The sequence below is a fragment of the Mesitornis unicolor genome, unplaced genomic scaffold (genome assembly GCF_000695765.1).
Source record: "Mesitornis unicolor isolate BGI_N332 unplaced genomic scaffold, ASM69576v1 scaffold36301, whole genome shotgun sequence".
NCBI classification, from domain to species: Eukaryota; Metazoa; Chordata; class Aves; order Mesitornithiformes; family Mesitornithidae; genus Mesitornis; species Mesitornis unicolor.
In genome coordinates, this window is record NW_010164074.1 from 45,517 (window position 1) to 71,399 (window position 25,883).

A 25,883-nucleotide genomic window follows, 5' to 3' on the forward strand; every position below is an offset into this window, starting at 1 on the left:
TACGATTTAGAAAAGCCTTATTTGAGAGCTATTTATTCTTTCTTTGTTTTTGTTGTTTTTAAGTCCTACTTTTAAGAACAATTATTTGTTGGAGTTTCACCCTTCTCTTGGTTTGGTGTGCTTGATCCTCAAAGTTCTTGAGTATATCTACCAGGAATTCTACAGCATCTGAAGACCAAAAACAGCCAGTAAAGCAAGTAATCTAGAAAAATGAGTACTTCAGCTAGTCATTGATGAGTGGCTAACTATGGAAAAAACACAAACTTTTTACAGTTCTCAGATTCAAAAAGATATAAGTTCTATTCTTATGTTACTAATGACTCTTCAAAGCAGAATGCCCAAGAGTGTGATCTTGCTAGTTCATTTACACTTACTGGTTAAAGTTATAGCTATGTGATTGTTAAATTAATTACTTGCTTATGATTGGTGAAAACGCATTCCATCAATTATTAAAACAAGATTTTTTTCTGTAAATGCACACAGAAAGGTAGAACTCTTGATCTCTTGCCAGTATAAAGTAGAAGCAATCAGCTTAGTGAGAAGGAAAATACACATACTTAAAACTGATGTGAGATCATGGTAATTCTCCAAGTTTTGTGTCTCTGTATGTGTGTACAGTCTAAAGAAAAAAAAGACTGGACATTAAAGCAAATATTGTTATAGATAGAGGCAGTTATTACTGTAACGTTCACCATTTCCTGGCGCAGAACTCTGAATTTGGTTGGTTGTAATTTTGATAAATGCTAATTATTGTGAATGAAATTATTGATGCTGGATGTCCCTGTCAGGTTGATTTTTTTTTAAACTTATTCAGCTTAGTTTTTTCTGAGAGCAAGAAATGGAAAATAAATTATTGTATCTGTTTTCTCTATGAGATTGTAATACAGCTATGCTTTGAAGCATACATGTCAAGTTTGGGAAGGCTCATTAGGTAGTGATATGCTATGCTTTCATTCCTGCCATTGGTCAGCATAAACTAAAGTTAAATATGCTATTGCAACTTACTCAGTAGGAAGACATCATCTGTGTGCCCTGGTATATCTATGACCTGAGGCAGATCAGGACTTACAAATGCAGTAGTAGCTCTGGTCTAAATGATCCATGTTTGATTTGGGTCTGAGCACTTAAAGTGAGTGCGAGGAGCTGTTAGCCTGCACTGTCACTGATGTTGCCTTCACTGGAGGCAGCAGAGGAAGCCAGCTCCGCAGATTGCAGGGGAGATGAGGCAGCTCTGTTAGTGGAGCAGGAGCTGGGCAGAAGTATGGAGGAAATACAGCTGAGTTGGTAAGTGGGATAGCAGCCAGTAAATGGGAATGAAGATTGAGGTAGATGAAAAGGTGAGACACACAGACAAGGGCTAAGACTCAGTGGGTTCTTTACTTTTGGAAGGAAAAGATATGGGGGAAAAAGTGTACGGCAAATTGGGGCTGGGGCAAGAAGGCACTTTAGGTCAGGGTGGAGGGTTGAGAATGGTTTGGTAAAGAGAGTGGTTCAAGCTGTCCAAAACCAATGTCAGCAGGACTTGCTAATCCAGGGAGTGGGGATGAAAATGAAAAGGTTGAGGCACGGAGGCAGAACTGGTTAGATGAAGAGACTGTGGTGGGTCAGAAAGTATAGAGGCAAACTAAAGGCAGAAGGTCACAGCCACCTGATATACTCCCCTCCCTGACCTAGAGCAAAACCCAAAAACTACTTATCCAGTGTCTCTCTGCTGTCAATAAAATCCACTGGCAGTGTTTCATTACTCTCTTGTCCAGAGCAAATGATTCTTTGCTTTTAAATTTTAAATCCTAGAAGTCAGTGGCAGAGTTCTGTGATGGATCTTAAAGTTATCACACTGCTGTTGCCAAAGGGAAAGGGAGGCGTTTTGTTGTGTTTACTTCCTGCCCATTCCTTTTCCTCCAACAGAGGCTGCAGATGAGGCAAACACACGCAAGCAGATGATGTTTAGAAGACACTAAGGTTGTAAATGTCAAGCATTTAAATTTTAGGAAATTTACTTTTGCTAGAGCAGATTTCATTTGTTTTCCTTTTGCATAGGCATGATGATGCAGTCTTTACAAGATCCCATATTGTTTTTCTTAATGACCTGCTATGCTAAAATCAACATTTCTGTCCTTCCTGGACTGTTCCTTTTGTGACCCTGGACTTCATTCTTTCATGTTTTTCCAGCCCTTCACTAAGGACGGTTTTACAAGATCTGATTTTTATTTCCCATCTGACTTCCAACTTGTCTTTCAAGTTCATGATAAACGGATTACCCAGCGGTGAGGTACAGATGCTGCCAGCCTGGGAACAGGTGCTTTTCCCATGAAGTAATATCAGAAAGACCTTATAAAAAGAAAAGTGAATTCTGGAATTACAAGACTAAATGATCCCTGGGAAGCTGTGATATCCTCCTCTCTCACCCCAAGCCAGGATCAGCTATGCTTAAGTTACTCCCGTAAGTAGCTGTCCTGTTCTCAAACACATAATGTAATAGTCTTTTCCAAGCAAGCTGTTGTGGTGCTTCAACAGCTTCACCATTATCAAGTTCTCAAAGTCTAGCACAGTTCTGCCTTGCTACAGTCTAGGCTGTTTACCTCTTCTCTTGTCCTCCTTGGAGATATGGAAGATACTGTTTGCTTTGTAGCAGCTCTGTGAAGAAGCTCGTAAAGATGGGTTGTCTTGTCCCACCCATCCAGAGTCATAGAATTACAAAAGCACATTGTAAAGTATTAAGGAAGAGGGACAAAATAAAGTTGCACAACTTCAGACACTTAACTTCAGGGTGTTGTCTTTTAAAACCTTTTTTTTTTCTTTTTTTCCCAGAGGGGCTGTGAAGATGTAGTGAATGGCAGGTATTGAAATCTGGACGGTTATTAGTAATGGCTGCATGGCCGGGTTCAGATTTCCTCATGATCTGTGATTCCTTGGTCATGAACAGCAACTCAGCTGTAACAGTGGGCACATCTGTCCTGCCTCATATGAGCAGGGTGACACAGTTGTACAAGTTGTGACAGCTTGAGATAAGAAGCATCTTCTCCTGCACACAGAGCCAGAAGCTGTTCCTGCCACCAATTCCACAGCACAACAGCCAATGGACCGTTATCTTCTTTCCAGCTCTCCACACTGCCAAGCTGCAGCTTTTGATAATTTTTCTTTCCTGGGGTTTCTGCTTTTTTGGAGGCTTTCACCCTCCCAGTAGAAAAGGAGTCCAGCTCTGCTGAGTTAGCTGACGCACATGAGTTTACTGTCCCCATTTTGGGAGCATCATACGTACAGTGGGACATGTGCTGGGATCTGCATGCTCTTTAGAGGAGGAATGACCTCAGCTAGTAATAACTGAACCAAGTTACAGAGCCCCTGCTTTAGAGAGGTATATACATCTGAAAACCTTCTGAATTTTGATTATGATAAAAAATAAAAAAATATTGTGTTAGACATAAAAAATAACTAAAATAAACTTTGTTAAGTCCTTCAAGTAAAGCCAGGTTTATAGTTTGAATGTCTTTACCTTCAAAGCAAGTAGCAAAACACCACTTAGAGGTTGGGATAGATCAGGGCAGGCTCAATTCTGACCTTGCATGGGTTGCAAGTGAGAAGCAACTCCAGTCATTATTTACTCCAGAAAAATAAAAAGGAGAATGGTCCCCTAAAGTATTTAAAGGTCTTTGTCAACTTGATATAAATTATGTATCTGTTTCTCTTTTCCCCCCCCTTTCTTTGCAGTTATTTGCTGAGGTACTGATAGAAGACCCTTTGCTGGTGCAAGAGATTGCTTTGTCACTATTAGAGGTGGGAGCAGACCAAGAAAAAAAGGCAGACAGAGAAAAACAGCTTTTTATGCTGGATTCCTTCGCCACACTCCTGGAGCTTGTCACGCTCCGGCCTCAGCTGATGGAGGTGGCAACAGAGAGCACGCAGTTAGCCAGGTTAGTGGGTTGGTAGTGCCATTTTTGTTATGTTGACCTCAGAGAGGTGTGGCTCGTAGGGGAAAAGTAACTTCATACAAAAGTTACAAAAGTAACCACCTACTACAGCTGGAAAAAAAACATATATAGAGAGAGTGCCTGCATCTGTGTTATGGGAGACAGGTATGCTTATTATGTGGAGATGGAGTCTACCTGGGGTTTGCAGATGTTCATTAGATTCAGAAGTTGAGGCCACACTGATCCTCAGAACTTAACAGGAGAGGCCCTTTCCCAGTGAAAATACTGAAAATGTGTCAAAAGGAGGAGGAATAGGAGGAATTCACTGATCAAATGAACACAAAGGTGCCGCCTTCTGCAAAGTTTTACACAGATCATTATTTTAACTGCCTTCTTATGAAGAGTAGTGCAGTACAAGAAAAGGCACACAAAAAGCACAAGCTTTGTTCACCACCAGAGAGTGTAAAAATTGTTCTGACTACGCTGATGCTTGCAAAGATAATGAAATCATCTACACAAGGGATGTCAGTGCATTTAGAGAGTTATCAGCTGGAGAAGATGACAATTTCTACAGAAGACAAGATAAGGACTCAGCTAATGGGGAAACTACAAAGGATAGTGGTGAACTACTGGCTTGGAGGCAGGTTATTGGTGCAGTTCCTATTGTTCAGCTCCATGTTACTTGACATTTTTATAAATAATCTCAGCAGAAGACAGAAGAGAGTGTTATTAAAGTCAGGACATTGTAGTGCTGGCAGATAAAACTGATATGGAAAATAAATGGAATATCTTACAGGAAGAACTCACAGTTCTAAGAGCTGCAGTAGCAGAAAGGAGATAAGCATAAATAACACAAAGCCTAAGGTTACACATAATAATAGGAAACTCTCCTGTGAACTTTGAGCTTATTTGTTCGAAGCAACAGAGGAGGAGAAAGAACTTGGTGTAGAGCTGGCCATTGGACAACTGTAAACTGCCAACACATTGCATTACAGAGGGAAACCCATAATATCTGACTAAGAATCAGGCAATGAGTTGTGCAGCCAGTGGAGAGAGAGGGGGAGAATTGATGTTGTGTATGTGATTCTGGTGAGGCCTCACCTGGATCGTTAGGTATAATTTGGAGATTTGTGTTCAGGCAAGATAAAGTCAGATTTGAGTGGGAGAAAAGGTGATCTAATAGCATGCTGAGGGGACACAGAGAACACATTTTACAAAAGTAAATGAAATATCTTGGCTTGTTTATCCTAGCAAAATGGAGGTTGGGAGAAGATAAGATTGTTCTCTATAAATACACTGGGAAGATAAGCGCTGGGAATGGAGAGAAGCTATTTAAGCTAAAGGCCAATTTTGGCAGCAGAACAAATGGATCTAATAACTGAATAAATTTAAGCTGGAAATTAAAAGAGGATTTCTAAGAATCGGACTACAAGGTTCTGGAGGGGAGAAAACAAAGGATAGAAAACAATCAGTTTTTAAATGGGTCTTGATTAATTTATGAAAAAGATTTGTGGGACATGATTGCTTGCAATAGCAAAGTTGGGTGCGCAGGATAGATGACATTCCAGTTGTGGGTTTTCTTTGTCTTAACCCTGTCTCTAGCTTTCTTCATGAAAATTTAGTCTGAATCAAAGTCAGGAGCATTTATTTTCAGCAGAGGTAATTACACAGAGCTCTTTGTTTTAAGATCTTAGCATTTATTTTGGCTGTGATCTGTAGGATTATTGATTGATGCTCATGGTGTCTTTCACATATTATTTTATCTCCTCCCCTTAGCTTTCCCATACTTTGCAGGCAGGGAATGCTAGGTCCTATTTGTGTCTTTATCACATTCTCACAACATAGCTCCTCTGTGACCTGATTTCTTGACTGATGAAACACGTTAGGAAGAAGCAAGGGAGTATCTTATGCCTTTGCAGTCTGTATCAAAAAGTCAAAGTCTTTCTTTTTACCATCTTCTTATACTACATGAGAAGAGCCATCACAGACCAGATCAGTATTTCTGTGGTCTTGCATCTAAGGAGTGTAGGGGTTGATTCATGGGGAGCGGATACAGAAAGCAGGACAGTGCCCAACTTCTGGCACTTGCTGCTTTAGAGATTTCCTGCACAGGTGGTTGCATGTAGACCATGTGTTTACTGTCTGCTGATGGACTGCTCTCATAATTTGTTATATTGGAGAGGTTGTACTGGGGTTATATCATACTGGGAACTTCTAGAATAAGTAATTTTTAAGTTATGCAGTCACTGTTTTAATAGTAATAATGTAAATGAGCACTGCTTGTCTATTGAAGCTTCTTCCCTGGCAGTGGATTCTCCTCCTCATTTCTAGTCTAAAATAATGCCAAATACAGTCCTTTCTAAGTAGGAACATTTAGCATACTTCCCTTGATTTTCCCATGTGACATTGTAGACTCACAACTTACTGTCCTTTGTTTGTAAGTGCTGTCTGTGTCAGTCAAATGGGTGATACTACGAAACCCTCAGCTATCTGGGTACAACACTTGTTTGCTTCATACCTGTCATACTATTGCAGATGCCAAGAAATGTTTTAAGTTGAACGCAGATGTCTCATTGAAATGAACCTGATGGATGTAGGTTTCTAGATGTGTACTACTTGCAGCAGGAAGAAAGTTAATTTTTCAAATGTATCCACGTGCTTTTGTTTCTAGGTTATATAAGGCTTTTGCAGTGGAAGGAGTTTTTGGGGAGTCCCATTTATACCTGGGGCCTGTGCACTTTGAATCTACATCTCACAGGGAGAAAGCAGACCCGCTCCCACCAGTATTCATTACATTTCTCCTGGAAGATGACAGCTGTGTTGACAAGTAGACTGAGCTTTTTTGTGTTTCTTTTTAGATTGGATGGGACCAAGTCTTTAGTTTGCTTAGACTAACAGATAATCCACAAAAAATTCAGCATGTAAAATACACAAAATTATTCAGGCAAAAAATGTAAAATGTTGCATGATTTGTTTCCTTTTTGTATAGAGTCTAGGATTGAATAATTCTAATTTAAAGCTGTTGGGCAGTGAAATCCCACAGATTCCGAATTTGTGTGGAAAGCTGGCAATTTTGGAACTAAAGTGCATTTTCTTTTAAAGTGAGGTGTGCCTAATGGGGCTGGCCTGAAAGTGATTGCCCCAAACCCTACAGGTAGCAAAATGAGACCTCAAATACTGTTGTGAATAAAATTCTCATTCTGAGTATGAACAAAGCTTTTTCTCCTAGAGTTATACTGTGCTTCATGAAGTGGCATTTTTGGTCTTCGTTTTTCAGTTCAGTGACTAGTAGACCCAATGTCTGCACAAGGCAAAGACTATCTATTATCTTGCTTTTTCTTTTACAGTTGCCTTGATTTACTCTTTAAAGAGTTGGTAAATATGTGCATATATATATACACACACACATAAATACACCAGTCTGTCTCTGTGTGTGTGTGTGTATGTGCGTGTGTTTTAGATCAAGGTTTAAGATGGAGAAAGGAAACAGCCTGTGCATTATCTTGCTAGATTCAGGTAGGGCATCCTGTTCGTTGTTCCCTATGGCTAACACGGGCAGCAGGGCTCTCTTTCTACCTGTATGCATACAACCTGCAGTCCTGTGCTGTTGTTTGCATCCTACTCACAGGTATACACTATAGCCTGTGAAAACCGGGCTGTTCCAAACAAGTTTAGCAATTGCGAGCAATCTGGAATGTTACTTCAGCTGCTAATTGCATTGGGGCAGTGATAGACATCAGAGCCCAAAAGACAATACAGCAGCACAGAAAAACCTCATTAGGAACCAATACTTGAAACAAGGCATGATTAAACTGAACAAGCAGATTTTTCACTGGTTTAGACCAAGCTCATCTAGGAGGAGCTAATGAGCCACTGTAAAGTCAGTCACAAAGCATCACGAGAATATATACTTTTTGTTACAAAACTACTTTTAAAAACTAGACCAACGTCCTAATATGACTAAATTAGTGACTAGAGTGACTAATTCCATTATGTGTTCTAAATTTAAAGGGGAAAAGAAACAAAAAGTATTTCTGAATTTGTCAGTCTTTTCCTTTCATTCTCAGTTTGGCTTCTTTCCGTGTCATACTCTGTGTTTATATATAATTTTGCTTTTATTGCACATATATTCCTTCTAGCTTACCATTAAGCATTCAAGAAATTGACAGCCATATTGGAAAGTTTAGTTTCCATTCAAGACATGGTATTATGCGGGTGGATGATTTAATTTGCTGAATAAGCAAAAAAAGTGTGTATTACGTTATTATGTATTTGCTAGTGTATGTAAGGACCTCAGTCATGTGTTTACTAAACACTATAAACTTCTCTACTGTTTGCCTTTCTCTGAGTGATAATATGATTTAGTCTACTGTTTTATAATTAACTTCATAAAATTGCACTGACAATTTGATTGTTAATGTGGCCTAATCCAGGCTTCCTTACTGGGATGAAGCCCTTCAAGTCAGCAGAGTTTAGTTTGAGGAACTTTGTTAAATAAAGCAGGATGGCTGTGTGTGCTGTATGCATCTATAGTAACAACATTTGGTGTAGAGACTTCTGTAATGAAAGAAAATGACCTTAGTTTTCAATGCTATTTTGCATACTTAGTCCTTTCCTCTTTGTTCAAGTGCATAAAGACAGTATCACAGACTGCCTGGCCATGGAGATTTCTCTTTTAAAGCTCTCCACAAAGTCTTCTTGCCATCAACTCAGTCATGACCTGTACTCTGCAGCAGGGTGGCATGTAATTAAAAATGTCCCAAGGAGAAACAAATATGTTTTGTTTGGTATTTACTCTTTTCCCAGCCTGTTTTCACTTGGCTGTGCTGCCTGGAATTGTCCTGCTCCACAGAGTAGAGCTGAAAATACAATACACTAAATACAAATGCATTGTATGTTTCCTTGGTGTCTGCATTCAGTCACTTTTCAATGATAACAATGTATATGAATATAACAGAGTGCTCTCCCTTACTCCTCCTTTCATTAAATTAAGCTGCTAAAGTATTACAAGACAGAGTGCAATGTCTGTAAAGCAAACCACACAGCAGAGGAAATGCCTAACACATTGTTTTCCCTCTCGTTAGCTCTTGTGTCCATCTGGAATAAGGAGCATGCAACTTATCCTGGCCTGTCAGGTTATTCAGAAAAATGCTCTTTTGGCAGCTGTTCAGCAAGCCTCCTTCTGTTACTCGGTCCAGCCTCCCCATACCCTGGACATAAAGGTTAGAAGCATCTTCTTCCTCACATTGCACTAGTTGTGAGTTTTGTCAGTCTTAGCCCAAAGAGGGTATCTGTTAATTCTGCTTATAATCAATTGGATGGTAGATGCTTGGAACAGCATCACTGATGACTGCAGGAACTGCAGTGATTGTGTATTAGCATACGATGTAAAAATAAATGGTGTCACATCGGTGATTTATTTAAAGTCTATTAGCTGGGAAAGTGATGAAGCATAGCTAAAAATATTCCTCAAGAGAGGAATGAAGGAGGTTGGAGATGAATTGGATTCAAAAGGCACAGGTGAAATCTCATAGCCTGTGGTATGCAATAAGGCTAGTGATCACAACCTGACCTTGAAATATGCATTCTTCTGGGATGGCAAAGCCATCAGTTCCTGCTGCTTTCATTTGCCCTGTCTTCTGAAAACAGAAGTATAGTCAACATTATTTCCAATGGGAAACATTTATGTCAGCCTGACGCCATAATGTTGGTTCAAAAGCTACCTGCCAGGGTCACCAAGTCATTACTGTTCCCCATCTTATATTTGGCTTTTTTTAAATTTTCATCCTGTGTTTAGTGTATAGTGCTTAGGAGCTGCCCTTGTGTTATACAAGCTAAATCATTGTAGAGGTCTGTGTTGCATTTTCTCACACAGCTGTTGTGTCTCTTCCAGAGACAGCTGCGTTACAGCAATAAGCTAAGTGACTTCAAAAGCAATTTTTAATTTATAAGCAAATAGAGATTCTTTAGGACTTGTCTTGCCCTCTCTATGCTCATATGGACATCTCTTTCCACGTTCCTTAGGACACCCCATCAATCCCCCCTCAGCTCTATCTTTGTCCCCTATGCTTCCTGTGCTTAGCCCCTTGCCACCAGGCAGTGTTCTCAGCTCATTCCCTTGCATGTGAAGTGCCCGCGTTTTGCTGTTGAGCCAGGCAAGAAGTACTTTGTTTGGCAGCAGGTCTGTGGCCGTGCACGTGCTGACTGCCCTGGCTGTCATGCTGGGAGCCCAGCTGGCCACTGCCTCATGGGAGCTGAGCAAGCCAAGGAAAAGGGCCAGGGATCAAACTCTCCTTGCCTTTTCCCTGAGCAAAGCCTTCTCCTCGCTAGCTGAATGCTGATTTTGCAAAACTGGAAGGAGCTTTATACCTCTGAGACCTCTGCTCTTCGGTCAAATATATTTAAAATGAGTCAGAGAGTTCAAATGTTTGGTTGAACCAGCTAAGGGAATGACGCTAAAACATTTCCTGTGTGACACCAGTTTCTTTCTGAGTTTAAAAATGAAAAATAGATGTTATTATGACTCCCTGTTGTCTCATTTTGGGTCACTCAGAGCTGCAGTGTCGGGAGGGGAGGGAAAGACATCTCATGCAGCTGTGACTTGCAATCTTCTGAGTATGAATTGCTGTTCCTAGAGCAGTGTCCTATATACTTTCTTTCCTTACACCAGAGATGAATGAAGGGAGCTCCTACGGCCAACACTCACCCCAGAGACTGTCAGCTGCACCAGAGCAAACTTGTTTCACCACTGCATGGTTTCTACCTTGTTCCAACACAAGCAGGATACCAATTCTGCACCATACAGCTGAGATCCATTGGCCCAAACAAACTGATATCCTGATGGCCCACCAGAAAAAAGCTTAGTGTCGTGTGGTCAGAGATGCCTACTTGCTGCCGAGCAGGAACCCTTTGCACCACTGATCTCGTGCAACTTTTGGCAGCACATGGGCTGTGTCCGAGGGAGCTGCTGCAGTCTGCAGCCACTTGATGGACACTCAGGTGTTGGCAGCTGGACAGCCAGCTCTGCAGCCTCCCAGGGCTGGCCACGGTCTAGTTTGTTCCAGAGGCTGATTTGCATTCCCTCTCACAGAGAAGTCTAAGATTCCTCATCTCATTTCTAATCAGATCCTGCAGCACTGAAACCCTCAGTGGAACTGAGCAACCGTGGTTTCATTCCCAAATCGATCTTCTGCACTGCTGTACAAAGCACTGCTGTTGTGTGTGTCTGCTGATAACCATGGGCTTTACTCTGGAAATAGCTCTTCATTCTCCAGTCAAGAAGGATTGATCTTCCAAACATTTGGCGCTCTTTTACTGTCTAAATGCTGGATGGTCTCTCTTCCACAGAATGGAATGGGCTGTATTTTTCATCTTCAGATGTCTCCTCTCCTCTGTAAATAATTTAATGGCTGCTGCATCCATTCTGGATCAGTCTTTGCTGATTTACAGTCACTGGATATTAACTAACTAATCAAACTCACACACAGAGGACAATTAACACAACCAACGGAGGCAATGATAAGAAGGTCATGTATCTGTTATTCCAGATTAACATGTAAAACTGAAAAAAATCTTGTATAACCTCCTTACATAGGTAGGGGAGATGGTGGCAGGATGTCACAGGCTGTGTCTGCACTGAGGGACCCACCAGTGCTGTGGATGGTACGGTTTACCACCCGACACAGGCCAAAGCCCATGCCATCTTCCTCCAGCCCATGTGAAGGAGAGCTGTTTGCATGATGCTGAAGGATTTTGATCTTTTCCTTTTCCACTACACACAAAAGACAACAGCTCTCCTTGATTTGCAGAGGAATTGGTGTGCTTTTTTAGCTCGCCTGGACTTCAAAGTGCCTGTGCCACTTTTGAAATACGACTTCAAGAGCTTGGAAAAGTACCACTTGTTCCTACTTGAAAATTAGGATTATTTTTATATACATATGCAGAAATTTCTGAGATTTCTTCATAGCAGAAGCCACTGGGACTTAAATAGGTGGTGTGGGGTGATGAGTATAGTTTTTTGTGTTCATGGGGAGCCAAACTGATTTTTCCAGACAAGTGATCTAGATACACAATAATTTTTACATATTTGAAAATGTGAATATCTGCAAATATTCATATTTTATTTGCAGCTGACTGAACATTGAAATGTTGTCTGACTTATAAATTGGGTACTGCCTCTGACTCTGCAGCAGCTACGGTTTCATTATGCCTGTGCTCAACGACAAATTTTTTTTTCTGTGACTTGTAATGATTCCAGTGAGTGATTATATCATAAAGCTAGGGTAAATGAAAGCATACAGAATTGCAAATCTGCATTGATTTAGTAGGAAGAGCTACCAGCCTTTATGAGAGCAAGCACAGAATTGATATTCATGATATTTTAGGAAGGAAATGCAAGTCAAACAAGTTGGAGCAATTCAGCAAGTGGAGGAAACTTCGTGTCTGGGAGTGAAATGGAGCAGCTGCTGCAAGCAACCACACTGGCCACTTCATTTTCTCCCAAGCACTCCCCAGGTTTACTTTGTACCAGTAAAAGCTATTTGTTATAGACCTTACCCTCCACTGGGTAGGGGTTAGTCTGGTACACGTGTGAATCCCAAGCTCTACCTGCTTTACGTTGCCCTGGTCCTCTGCTGTGACAAAACATAGCCATGGACTCTCGATGGTAAGGGCATGTTCCCAGATGCCCTGGTTCTTGGTGTGAATTGGAAGTCTGAGGGTGGTCAAATCCCATGGAGATAACCTGTTATTTAAGGGAAGAAATCCACGCATCTTGTAGGGGTTTCTAAACATCAGTGAGCTTACAGTTGAAAACATTGCAAAATTATGAGAAATAAAAAGTGAGACAGGATACAGCCATTAAATATGATTTTGTTGCTCCTGTAGAACAGAGCTCGGTCTTGCTGCTCAGATGCCCACTTACTAGTTCCTTGGCCTAGTTTCCTGGCTTTTACATGGAATACTGTGTACTAACAGGGTACTGTGTACTAACAGGGTACTGTGTACTAACAGGGTACTGGCAAGGCCCAGTTAGAGCAAATTTTTATATTACTCAGTGCTAGTCAGCTGGAAGTTGTGCACTGAAAACTGTGTTAATTGAACAACACTTGGTTTGAAGGTATAAATAGGGCAGCATTCAACATGTCCAGCTTGGCCCAGGCAGCATCACGGTTCCTGTTACTGCCGTGATGCCAGTACAAGTTGGTACAATATTTTTTTTGCAACTATTTCTTTCACCCTTTATTTCTCTTGCACTGAAATTAAAAATACATGGAGTGGAAGACTGTCCCTGGAGCTCATCTCATCTCTGGTAGCTGATCCACAAGATCCAGTGTATTTGTACCTGTTACATGTAAGCAATGAGTAAACTGAATGTTGTTGCAGAAGCTGTGTCTAATCTAGAGAAGTTATTTGAGTGGTTCATAAGGCAGTTATCAGTTTACCTTTTGAGAGGTGATTCTTCTCAGCTCCCATGTTTTTTTCCCTTCATCAGGCCTTCAGAAGCTTTCATTTCTACTCAGCTGGAGAAATTTGGGCCCTGAGATACAATGCTGAGCACTTTTGCTCAAAAGAGAGAAGCACTGGACAGCAGACTGCAAACCCTTGTAAGTACATCAGGAGGCTCCTCAGCATTTTTGAGAGGGGCTGCTGGGTTTTGGCACATAGGTAAAGTAGTCGCTTGGAGTAGCATTGTACTTACTCTGCAGTTACTTTAGGGAGAAAGGTGTGGAAACCTTGCCAGAGGGAAGGAGGCTTGGACATGGCCAGGGTGTGCAGGTCACGGGGCTGCAGATGGTGGCCTGGCTCCACCAGCAGTGGTAGAAGAACCTTCTTCCACTGCGCCACCTCCCATGGACATGGCTGGAAGGTTTGTGATGGACGGGTGCATGGTAAACAGCAGCAGTCTGCAGACATGCGGCTAATTGAAGGTTAAGGATGCTAACAGGCTCCCAAATGCTCCTAAACTATTTCCAGCCCAGGTAAGGAGGGGAATTCTTGCTGTAGTTACTCTATTAGGTGCAGAACTATTTTGGGCTTTTATGTATGAAGCATCCAACAGTAGTTCTAGCTACAGACGGATGCTACGGGAGGAAGGTTCTTTTAATAAATATTTCTGGCAGTTTTGTTTTATTTTTTTAACTTTACAAGAAGATCAAAGAGTCATAAAAAGTAATAATTGTAAACATTCCATGATGGGTATAGATTTTGCCTTCTGCAAAATTCCTCTTTATCCAGCATCTGGATAAAGGTGAGCACATGGATCCTGTATTAAACTGCCTGTGGTTCTGTATCTTGTGCTGAATACATTACAGGTTAGGCAAGACCTTTAAGAACTTACCAGATAGTAAAAAGAAAACTCTTTCTACAGAAACCTTTAATGGCTATTCTGTTTTTGAAATAGTCAGTATAAATTATTTCATTGCATGTACTCATAAGCTTCTTGCCAGCTCAGTAAGCTATATGACTGTATGAGGAAATAACTGCTAGCTGCAGGCTCTTGTGGGAAATATTACAGAATTTGTGAATAAAACTGTATGAACCAGACTTGAACGAAATAATTCTGAATTTATTTACAAGACTGCCTTAACTGTCTACTGGGCCTGTCATACTGGTTGAAATCTTTCTTGATGCTTATCCTCCTTAAAGATTTGGGATTCCATAGTTTGGATATTTGTAATACTGTACATAATCTTAAGGGATTTTTAAAATTACACTAATAGAAAATGTTACAAGTGTTTTGGCTTCATTAGATTCATAGTACATTTAAGTCCTACATGATACTAAGAAGAAAATATTGTCTCATTATAGGATGAAGTACTGAAACTCAAGAGAGACATTATTGTTGAATATTGCCATAAGTAAGTATATCTGATAAAAATGTTTATGTCTAATATATGTTTAATGCAGATCTACTATAAGCATTTCCATACAAACTCATCAAGTTTTAAATATAACTCTTGCTCTGAGGGCATCTTTTTCGTGCAGATAATATGAACTTACGGACTTCCTATTCAGAATATTATAAATATATCTGTAAGCCACTTTACAAGCTGAGGAAAAGAACCTTTTCAGTGGTTTAGTGGGACAGCATTACAGGTAGTACAAGCCATGTTGCTGGATGAGTAGGAAATATGCCACTTGCTTTCTTTAGGATGAGGAAGGATTGATGATGGGATGCCAAGCAGAGGGGGACAACACCAACACTTCATTGGTATTTCTGCAGAAATACCAGATATACGTCCGTAACATGAGCAATAAATCTGTGGTAGATCAGAGGATGAATGAGTGGGATGTACTGTCCTGTGAATTCAATCTAGCTTGTAAGACAACTTGGGAGAAACCAGAGTTTCAAGCAGAGCTGAACTTGTGGTTTTGGTTTTTTTTAAACCTGTGTTCATGTGTCAGGGTTCAGTATTTTATGAGTTTTATTCCCAGGTAAGTTTATGCTTCTGAGACCTTTGTCTTGCACACGATATCATGAGATTGAGCACACGTGCCAATAAAAATGGGGGAAAAAATTAAGGAAATGTGCTTTTTCTAGTCTACTTTCACTGAGAAACAGACCATACTTGATATACCATGCTAGACTAATTTATGTATTACCTTTCTACTGGAAGCCACCTAAGAGCTGTATGTTCCAGATTTCCCCTGTCAAAAGATTGGGCAAGAACCTGGCATGTGGGCAATGCTCAAGTCTCTCTTCTCTTCATCTGCCCAGATACAGAAGTGCTTCTGAGCAGCCATGGGAAGGAGCGTGGCAAGGAGCAAGCTGCAAGTTAGGCAGCTGTTTCAGTAAGCCATGTTTTGCAAATTATGTGTCATGCCGCAGATGGAAACTGCCTTTAACACACAGCTTACCAAGTGTGTAGGTAAGGCCAGAGAGGTGGGGCTGGAGGTAGCTTGCAGCCAGGGGTTGTAGTTTCAGTGCAGCTCAGTGACAGTGAAATCTGTCTCAGAGTCACACTGCATAACTCCCAGTTCTGCAGTGAACTCGTAATCTCATTTAGCTCCTTCCTGCTTCTGCTTCCTGGTTGTGATGTAAGTATCAGTAGCTACCACAAAACAGTTGGTATATTAATTTGTAGCTATTTCTAAAGCATTGTAAAGACATCTGTGTGATTAAAAGCATTAAATTAAAATTTACCTTGGTTCTTAAATACCATGATTTTTATCACTCTGGTTGTCACAGTACAAAAGAATCATAGCTGGTAAATTTTGTTGCAGAAGATATCAAAAATCTCCGTACAGAAAGAAGTAAGACTCAACAAAGGTAGAGACTTTATCTGGACAGATGACACCCTGCACAACACTGTATATTTTTCCCTTTTAGGCTGAATCAGTGTGTGTCCCAGCATGCACTGAGAGGTCAGCTCATCGAGTACTACAATTGCCTAAGAAGCCTCTTAGATTATTTCCCTGTCATCAGCAACAAGTACTTCATAATTGGACTACCTCAAGGAAAAAAAGAGGAACAAGACTTAAAGGAAGACCTTGCAGCTGACCCCAGGTTTGTATTATTTTTGTTCCTGGGGGCTGGAGTCTCCAATCAGTGGATATTACTAAGTAAATACATGTTTGTAAGGGGAATGATAGCCTGAAAGTGCCCCAAGCAGTGTGTTCTGCCAGTCTTCAGGCAATTTTCATGGATGGAGAACATGCACAGCCAGAGTCTCCTGCAAAAGTTGGCATACACAGAAGGAAAACTTCAGAAATGTGCTCGCTTCTAATCCCAACGCTGTCTGTAAGGGGGAAAGAAATGGATAATCTCATTTTCAGGATGTAAATCCTCTGCTTTAATGATTAAGCCTAGGTAGTGAGGGTTGTTTTACCCTTTAAATTTTATTTTAGTTTTAAACGAAACCTGTACATAAGTTGCAGGATGTGACCTGTCGGAAGTTGGGAAAGGAGAGGAAGAGCACATAACAGACGAGGGGATGACCTTGTATCATCTGCTTCTTTAAGAAGGGACATTTTTTTGGCCATGTCACAAGGATCTCCTTCCTCAAAACTTGTGGCTAGCAAGGCAAGCCCTTCTGCTGAATCTCTGTAAGTCTCTGGGTTCCCCATGTTAGCACCAGCAGGCAGATGGGTTTAGGTACAAAAATAGTCACCCAGCACACTGGTTTTGCTCTTCATCATTTTGTTCCCCAGCAGTAGAGAGGCTCAGCAGCAAACACAATGAAAACCCTTCACTAAGATTCAGGAAAAAGCTTCCGTTCTGGTAACAACGGTTGGGAGTGTAGTTACAAGCCCATCAAGTCATAAAAAGTGGTTCAACAAGATACTTAAGAAAGTGATTGTTACCCCTTCCCTGTTGTTTAACTGCATGCCAGCTGCAGGCTTGTGGAGCTACACTGGTCTTGAGCTAGCCCTTATCTGGCTAGTATTTTCTGGGAAGTAGCCCCATCACAGGGCCACAGTAGGGGCTGTTTTCTTCATTTATCTGCCTACTTTTACTGGGTGTTGTCGAAGGCCCTGTATTTTGTACTGCCATTTCAGATGCCCTGAGAAGCTTTTAAGCTTTGTAGTATTTTGTGTATTGTCATTAAAAGTTGTACAAGGGCCATTCATAACACATTTGCTCTCAGCTTTGGAAGGAGCCTTCTCTGGACACAGTAAAACCAGGGCAAGAGATTATATTAATCCTAGAGCAAAATATTTTAGCAGTTTTATGTTTCAAGCTCAAGCTACTCCCCATCCCAGGTTTTTTCAGTCTGGGGTTTGTGGGTCACACAGTGTCCATCTTCTGACCTGAATTTGCTTGGGAGTTAGTTATCACAACTTATTTGGTTCTCACCCTAGTTTGTTAGCGAGGACTAAGTAAAAGATTATTTATTTGCACAGAGAAGCTGAGTTCAGCTGCAGAACCTATACTTCTGCAGTTCATGCTGTGTATCACCAGCTACTCTTGGTGTCACGAGGACATTGAGCAAAGAATAAAGCCGTTTCAGCAGTATCTGTCTTGTGACAGAGAAGGTCCTGCAGTGTTACCTCTGTTGGGATATTCACAATACAGATCAGCAAGTCCTAGCATTGTGCACCCTAATCAGATACTGGCTTGTGCCTTTGGACCTGTAATTTTTCAATAGCAAGAAAATATTTCAATACCCTATAATGCTTTATAGGATTATACTATTACACTTCTTAAAAAATGTTAATAAGTGTATTAACTTCTAAGCAGTTACATATTTTCCTTTTACACTTCAAAATGAAACATCTGAAACAATGAAACATCCTAGAAAATAAGCATGTATACATAAGTATGCCTTTTTATCTTTAAAAATAGCCCTGAGGTCTCCTTTATTCCCCCCTCCTGTGCTTTGAAGCTTGGCCGTGTCTCTCCAGCAGCTTGCAGCCCAGCCCCACTCGCTGTATTGTTGCTTGCTGTGCTGTGCTGCTTTCCTGTGCTTGATATCCATAGGAAGCCGCAAGCAAATCCTTACCTACCAGACGGCGACAGAGGTGAAGGTGTTTGGGGAGCGGCGAGCATGGGGGCTGCTGTAGCCCACCCTTCACACCTGCCTCCACCTGCGCCTGTGCAGGCCGGCACGGGCACTGGCCTCTGTGCCAGAAGGGGAGCTGTGGAGAACTGGAGAAAAGCCTTTCACTAAAAATGGCTCCTGCCCTTCCAGCCCCTCTGCCCTTTTATTGTCCCTGCTTTATCAGTTATTACCAGTTAATGTTTCATTTTCTGTTGTTGTCTAACTGAAGCTAAGAAGCACCTTGTAGACAGCAGCTGTCAATTAGTTATGATGAAAGCAGAAATTTAGCTTCCATCTTGCCTGCATTTAGAGGGTTATAGCAGGACATTAATTCAATTGCTTTCTTATCGTCTGAATTAATCTCGTTGCCAGCATTTGTGGCTGCCAGGCGCTTGGGGGGTGAGCAGGTCCTGCCTTCCTTGTCAGTCCTTTCCTCCCTCCCTCCGAGAAGGACCTCCAGCTGGGTGGAAGAAAGTAGCTAGTTTCAGCAGAGGAAATACAGGGAGGAAAAAAGATAGGTGTGAAGAGGGGGGAAAAGAGAAAAAATAACATGGAATAAAAAAGAAAGGAAGAAATGAAAGAAAAGACTTTTGGGGAGGAGCAGAAGAAATGAGAATGGGAATACTTATAAAGAAAGGCTTTCTGCAAATATATGTATGTATTTTCACAAGCCTATAATTCATTAACATCAATGGGCCATGTTTGAGAATAGCCCACCTAACTTTAGGTGCCCATCTCTGACTAGGGTCCCCTGGTAATCAGTAAGTGCTTCAAAGGGACGGCCCATTTCAGACTCCTGCTTTGGGATGAGATAGGTCTTGGAAGAGCCTCTTTCTCTCTGCAGCAACTCAAGGGTTGTGCTCCTATTGTCAACATCCACGTTTGGTCAGGTGAAGTCCCTGAACTTCCTGATTTTGCTCTCTTTATACAGAGAGTCCAGCTGCAGTGGGATGAAGGGAAGGCCTGTGGTTTCACACCCTGTACCAACTCTTACCTAAGCTTTAGCAGTATCCCTTAGAAAAAGGCAGAAGCACTTGGGGGCAGCAGAAATGTTATCTTACAGCAGACAGCAAAAGATTCCCTCAGCAACTGCTGTCTTAAAAGTAAATGTTAGAAGCAGGAAGAAAGAGGAAAACATAGGGCTGTGGTTTCTGGGTAGCAGTGCCATCCTGTTCTTCCCTTCCCCCGGCCTTTTCCTTTGTTCACAGATTTGGCACATGAAACTAGGTCATAGCTCTTAGCCATACATGTTTTAAAGGTAGCAGTCACTCTGTGAACATGACATAACACCTCTGGGATGTTTTGAGGCATTTTAGTTTTTTGGGTTTTTTTATGTAATGTAGAAAATCTGGTTTATTTGGGATTAGATTTTCTGCTGTTCCTTGGCAGATGGCACTGCGAATGGTTCCTGTGTTGCCAGGGTAGGCAGCACCTGGGTTTATCTGGGTGCAGTGGATTGTCTTTTATTTCCTTGCTGAAGATGTGAGGTGCCACATCACAGCAGGGTGACACAGTGTTGGGACTCCTCCACAAAGATGGACAAGAGAAGCCATGCTTAACATCCTGTGGTGAGGTGGGGAAGTTCAGCATCTGTGCCAGGCTGCCCATAGCAATCGTCTGCCAAAGTCTGTGAAGACAAAACACATCTGGAGAGCACGTGTGCTTCTGCCCATGGAGGAAACCCTGGTCCCTCTCATTGCCCTCTCTCTACTGGTATCGTTTATGGGCTGTGATGTAAAGTGGAGGAAATGGAGAGTGTGAATACTAATCTCACCCTGGAAAACGTCACTTGTCTGGTTTCCTTAGGTACAATTTGTGCTTATCGTTCTTGGGCAAAAGTTAGTAGGGCACAGCTGGTTAAACAAACCCAGCCCAAATATAATTTCCGTGCTTATAACACAGAGTATTTAACCTTTCATTACTCCATCCCACCCAAACCAGAAGTCTATTTTTTGCATTCAGCCTTGCTCTTTTTTCAGACAAAAGGAAAAAAAAACCAACCAACCCTGCAAAACTTACTTCATAAAGAGCTGAACTTAATCTCCAAGCTGAGTTTATATCACTTATTTCAGAATGTACTAGCTGCATATTGTACATCATCTTCATGTATGTGAAGACAAGAAATGGCACATTGCATATAAAAACAGGAAAATACATTATTCATGTAATAAATGTATTTTCATATCTTCTGGCAAAAAGTGGGCTGCCTACTAGTAATTGTGTGTCATATTTTAAAATAATGATACAGATTTTTAATGTCTCTCTGCTGCTTTGCCTTGCCAGTCTCCTGTTATAGCCAGCAAAAGCATGTTCCCAGGGGAAGAGACCCTGAATGCCCTCAGCACAGCAGCTCAAGTCCCTGCTTTATCAGTCAGATACTTTAAGAATGTTTCTTTCAAATTTCTTTCAAATTCATCAAGTTTTGGAGGTCAAACCTTTACTTTTAGTCTACGCATCAAAGCTAAATCATGCTATGTCTAAAATATGCTTGCTCTGAATCTTGGAGGAAAATCCTATGTTTAAGTAACAGTTTTATCAAACTTCAAAAAAATGTCTTTCTGGGAAGTGACAGGCAGAAAGAAGCCTCAAAACACTAAACACCTCTCACTTCTTGCAGTAACTCAGATCCTTCCACCCTCGACCACGCTCTGCTGTCTCCAGATGAATGCACCTTCCTTAACTTGTAGTTCATCTCTCACCTCACCGAAGTGCTGATCATGTTCAAAACGCTTCCAGAGAAGGTCAGTAGTTGCTAATGCTAGAAGAGAATTTTGTTCTAGGCACTAAGCCACATGTATCTTTTCACATGAATTACAATTTTGTTTGTCATTGGACATGGGGAAATAAACATCCATGATTTTAATTTGGATGCAGCTAGCATGTGCCACTGAGGAAGGGTGTTGACAAAGAGTGCCTCTGAGGAAGGAGAGCACCTTTGGTCCTCTGGGTTTAGAGGCAGAAACAACAGCAAAAGGAAAGGAAGGAGCATTTAGTTAAATATCTAAAGATCTTTAAAGACCAAAAGTAACTCAACCAACCCCAGCCATGCTGTGTTGCCTTTTTGTATTTGTGAAAGTATTTTCCATCCCACCAGTTTATCAAGTATTGTTCCTTTCCCCACGTACAAAGAAGAGTAAGGTTGGGACCTTTATGTCTTCTGACTTATTTCTGCTGGAATAGAGAGGAGAGTGGAGGGAAGGGAGGAGGCACCTGGGCCAGCCCTGGCAGTGCAGGGGTTGGTGCAGTGCAAGGGGGAAGGACTGTCAGGGGAAGGCTGCCTGGCTGTGTCTGTCTACTTGGATAGATATAAACACTGATAAAAGCAGTTGTACTAGATGGGACAGTGACAGCTGGGAGTGATATCCTGAGCTTGAGCAAAATCCAGTGAGTGACATTGCTCTGAGAGCCTCAGCACTCTCCCAGAGTGGTCTCATTTGGTGCCCAGGAGTGGTTGTGACCCAGAAAGCAAAAATATTTGCTACTTAGGGACATTGATCTGAACAGTTTTGTCTATGTCTTGTCTGCAGGCTGCCCTCAGAGCTCTTCACCTAAGCCTAGAAATTGTTGGTGCAATTCATGATGTGGTTTCCTATCTCCTGGCTTTTGCTCAATTAGGAAATTCCCCAAACTGCTTTTGTGCCTTAAACCCAGAGCCTCTGACCTCAGACTGGGGAGAGACTGACAGGATTGGTAAGTAACAAATACTGTGTGCTTAAGGTAGGTGGTTCCAGGTGCAAAAGAGTGTGAAATGCTGATGGTGAGCAAAGGACAAAAGAAGCATGAAGATGAGTTCAATGTCAACTGAAGAATACAGTCAAGGTGAAATTCCAGTCTTATTTTTTTTTCATTTTCCTGCTCCATTTTACTGAGGGTAGACTGTTGTGTTTCAGACACATGCCCACAGCATCGCAGATCTGCTGCAGACTCACAGAAAAGCAACATACCTACCAGGGTCGGGAGGCCTGCTTTGGCAGGAAACAGAAAACATGGTCCAGAAATTGCTCTTCTGCCTCTAGCAAGTGTCTGCTAAGCCTGTGATGAGTTTATCTTTACCAGAAGATTAAAAAAGGCAGGCTTGGGTTCCTCTAGTAAATCAGTCACTTGATTCTCTTTCCAAAGGGTGAAACAGCTGACGCATGTGTCGTCCTGCATGAGCACGTATTTGCGTAGAAGTAGTGCTGGTTTCCCTAATAGCTTTGACCTGTTGTTCAAGTTAAACTGCAGGAGTGGGACTTATCTACCTTTCCTGTAGTGGTTAGCAGTGAGGTATGTAACTACTGGTATCCAACCACCAGTTAGGTACCTCTGCTGTCACTGGACACCTTTGCGCCATTACAAAGACACCTTCAGAGGAGCTGCTTGTCCCAGGCTAAAATGTGTTCAAATTGAGTGGGATGGAACCCGCTTTGTAGGTGCTTAAAATTGCAGGGGCCCAGTTAAACTTGATGCCTGATAATTAGGCAACTAAAGTTGCAGGAGATAATCCTGTCCCAAATGCTGTAGTGCACTTGGCATTTGGATTACTTTTACAGTGCGGTGAGCTGGAGTTTCAAAACGTGACACATTATGCACCCCTTCTCCTCTGAGCTGAGTGTGCTGCATGGCTGGACTGTTTTCATGCCACCTAGAAATGCCCACATTTATGTATCTGTACATTTGGCACTGCTTAGACACAACTCAGGAGTAAAAATTTTACCCGCACAGCTTCCTTTCTGTCCTGGTGCCTTTTAAAAAATGAAAAATTGATTATGACAATTGGGTGAAAACATAAAATTCTGCAAGAATTGGGAAAGATATATAAAGACTAACTGTCTTTTAATGTCTCCAGATTTTATCCCTTTTGTATTTTTCTTTTTATGTGAATGAGATTTTTATCATCAGTTCTGAATTTATCTTTGTGAAAATTCATTTTGGAAGGGAAGAAAGGACTCAGTGAATCATAAACACTTGTTACAGCTTTTATTATAATATTGTGCTTGTGAATGTTTGGTTCTGAAGTGGCTTTATTTTCTCTAACAAAGAGCACTCCCTGTTCTGTGGTGTGCGCTCATTGTAGCATCAAGTGCATATTAGTAACTTCATTTGTATATGGCTGAGAAAGCTCATGTAAATTAGCATGTTTAATGAGCTTTGAAACAATCAGGAAGACTGAGCTCAGTGATCAGTAAGAAACCACATAACCAGATGTAGGAGGAATATTATGTGCAATGTATTTCAATTTCAGACTTATCTATTGTGTGCCTACCTACCACACCTTTAAAACAGAAGATGCGGACTTCGATGGAATCCTCAGTACTCTGCTGTCTCTATAACACATTTTGTACAGACAATTTAACTCCATTACTCCTGACCAAGAGATCTTTCTTGTTGTTGCTGCTGCCGAGGAATTATTTCCTTCTCTCCCAGATCAGACCATTTAACTTCCTTAAATGATGGCAGCCCCTGCAGCCTGACAGAGAGAATATTGGGTTTCTAGAACAGGTGCTTCCAACTTAAATCACTTCTGCGATGGCTGTGTCCTGGGAGGCAGTCAAGCCCTGTGCATGCATTTCCTACAGACACCGAGTAAGATCAAGTGCTCTTGTAGGGGTAATGACTTGCAGAGACCCATTGCTTTGGGAAGTTTTTGGCTAGGCTTAAGGAGAATTAAAAAAATTTAGAGCTTTGGCTTGCACAATTGAGCCCCAGTAGTATTTTATTGAAAACAGTTGGAGAAGTTGTCCCTATCATTCCCTACCACGTAATGACTAGTTTAAGTCTTTGGAATAAGTAAAATGCCATCTCAAGATCTGATTTTGCTCCTGTCTGACAAATTTAATCTTGATATTTTCTGTTGGAAGGGACCTACAGTGATCATCTAGACCAACCAGATATGATAACGAGAAAGATATACCACTGTCCTTGTTGGTATTTTATAGTCATTGATTTTTGAATGGGAAAGGATAATAAAAGAACCATTCTTTTGAGATGCTTGTAACTTTTCATTCCTACACCTTTTTCCTCCCTGACCTTACTACATCCTCATAATTCTCTACTTGCAATAATCTCTTTTATTGAAGCCTGATTTTGTAGTGTTAAGGTGGATATAAATGCATTCTTCTTCTGCCTCCAAGGGGAAAAGAAGAAAGGAAAGAGGAAAATTAAGAAAGCCATGACGTACAAAACTCCTGGAGGAAAAAAGGGCTTACTGAACTGAGATATTGTTATATGCATTTCCTGAGACCTTATCCAATAACCTGACTGTTCTTGGGACTGCAGAGACTGAACTTCAAGAGATACAGAAAATGATTGACAGTCTCCAGAATCCACTGGATCCCAGTGAAGTAGCCCAGCTGCTGACCGCTCACAGAGAAGTGATCTTTCTACAGTTCGATGCAGCAATCAGGTCATCGACTATGGTAGGAATGACAGTCTGCTAGGGATGGGGCTGGCACCTTTTTTTTTTAAATAGACTTTTTTTTGTTGTTTGCAAAGAAATAAAAAATTATAGGAATGATTAATTTAAATTTTGTCCATGGTATCTGCTCCAAAATAATGAAATGTGCCCTGTAAGTATAGAGATTCTCCTTTCACTAGAAGTGCCTATTTTCCTTTAAATAAAAGTGGTGAGAGTCCTTAGATGCTTCACTGAGAGGTCTCAACACACCACATCTGAGTACAGCTGTCCTATTATCTGAGCATTATATCACCTTTATGTTGTGATCCTTAGATCACAAATCAGGCAGGTTGGTAGCTGTTATAGAGGTAGACTTATGAGTTCATGTTCTTGTTTTGCTGTAGTATCTACATATAATTTTGTATTTTCCTCGATCAAAGAATGCGTAATAAGTAGGTACAGGACTTACCTGCTTATACCGAGGTCTAGGTTTACCCTCCTGTAAAATGCTGTTATTTACCCCATCACAGAAACCCAACTAAGATGTACATTTCATAGCTTTCTGAAAAGTAACTGTCTGCCTTTTCTCCCCGCTGTCTCCCAGATGTTGTCTGTCAGTAATGGTCACAGAGTGGTTTGAATGTACTCAATGGAATAACCTTGGCAGACCTAAAACAAGGGCAGGACATGCAAAAGTAAAGGAGATTTTAACTCTCCTCCCCTCTGTAGATGCCCTGTGGTGGCATGATGCAAAACTAGATGTGGAGGTGTAGCCTGCGTGGGGCAGGCCATGGAGTCCAGAGGAAAAGAAACAACTCCTGGACTTAGTTTTGAGTCATGTGTAGGACCAAGTTCAAACTGCTGCAGTTAAAGAGCTGTTCTCTAAGAGCAGCCATGATGTGCTTGCATAAAACATCCAGAGAAATATCACCATAGCTGAGCTCAGTTTCAAAATGCGAAACTACATAAAAATGTGAATACTTGCTGAGAAAAAACCTAAAAAGATTAGCTAGGGGAGTTAAATCCTTGCAGATGGCATGGGGACTCTTTGGGAACATACTGGAGGCACTCAAGAAATGCATACCACATGTGAAGAAAGACTTAAAAAAGGGA

The 25,883-nt window shown here is 41.3% G+C and overlaps 1 protein-coding gene across 1 annotated transcript in view; it reads left to right on the forward strand.

Annotated features, from left to right (window-relative positions):
• Positions 1-25,883, forward strand: part of LOC104548208 (transmembrane protein FLJ37396) — a 53,836-nt gene that overhangs the window by 27,001 nt on the left and 952 nt on the right. Inside the window, 7 exon segments of the mRNA XM_010194158.1 lie at positions 64-346; positions 3,712-3,914; positions 6,583-6,738; positions 8,036-8,126; positions 8,996-9,133; positions 21,922-22,084; positions 24,653-24,792. Of these exon segments, the coding sequence (XP_010192460.1) occupies positions 64-346; positions 3,712-3,914; positions 6,583-6,738; positions 8,036-8,126; positions 8,996-9,133; positions 21,922-22,084; positions 24,653-24,792 (1,174 nt within the window).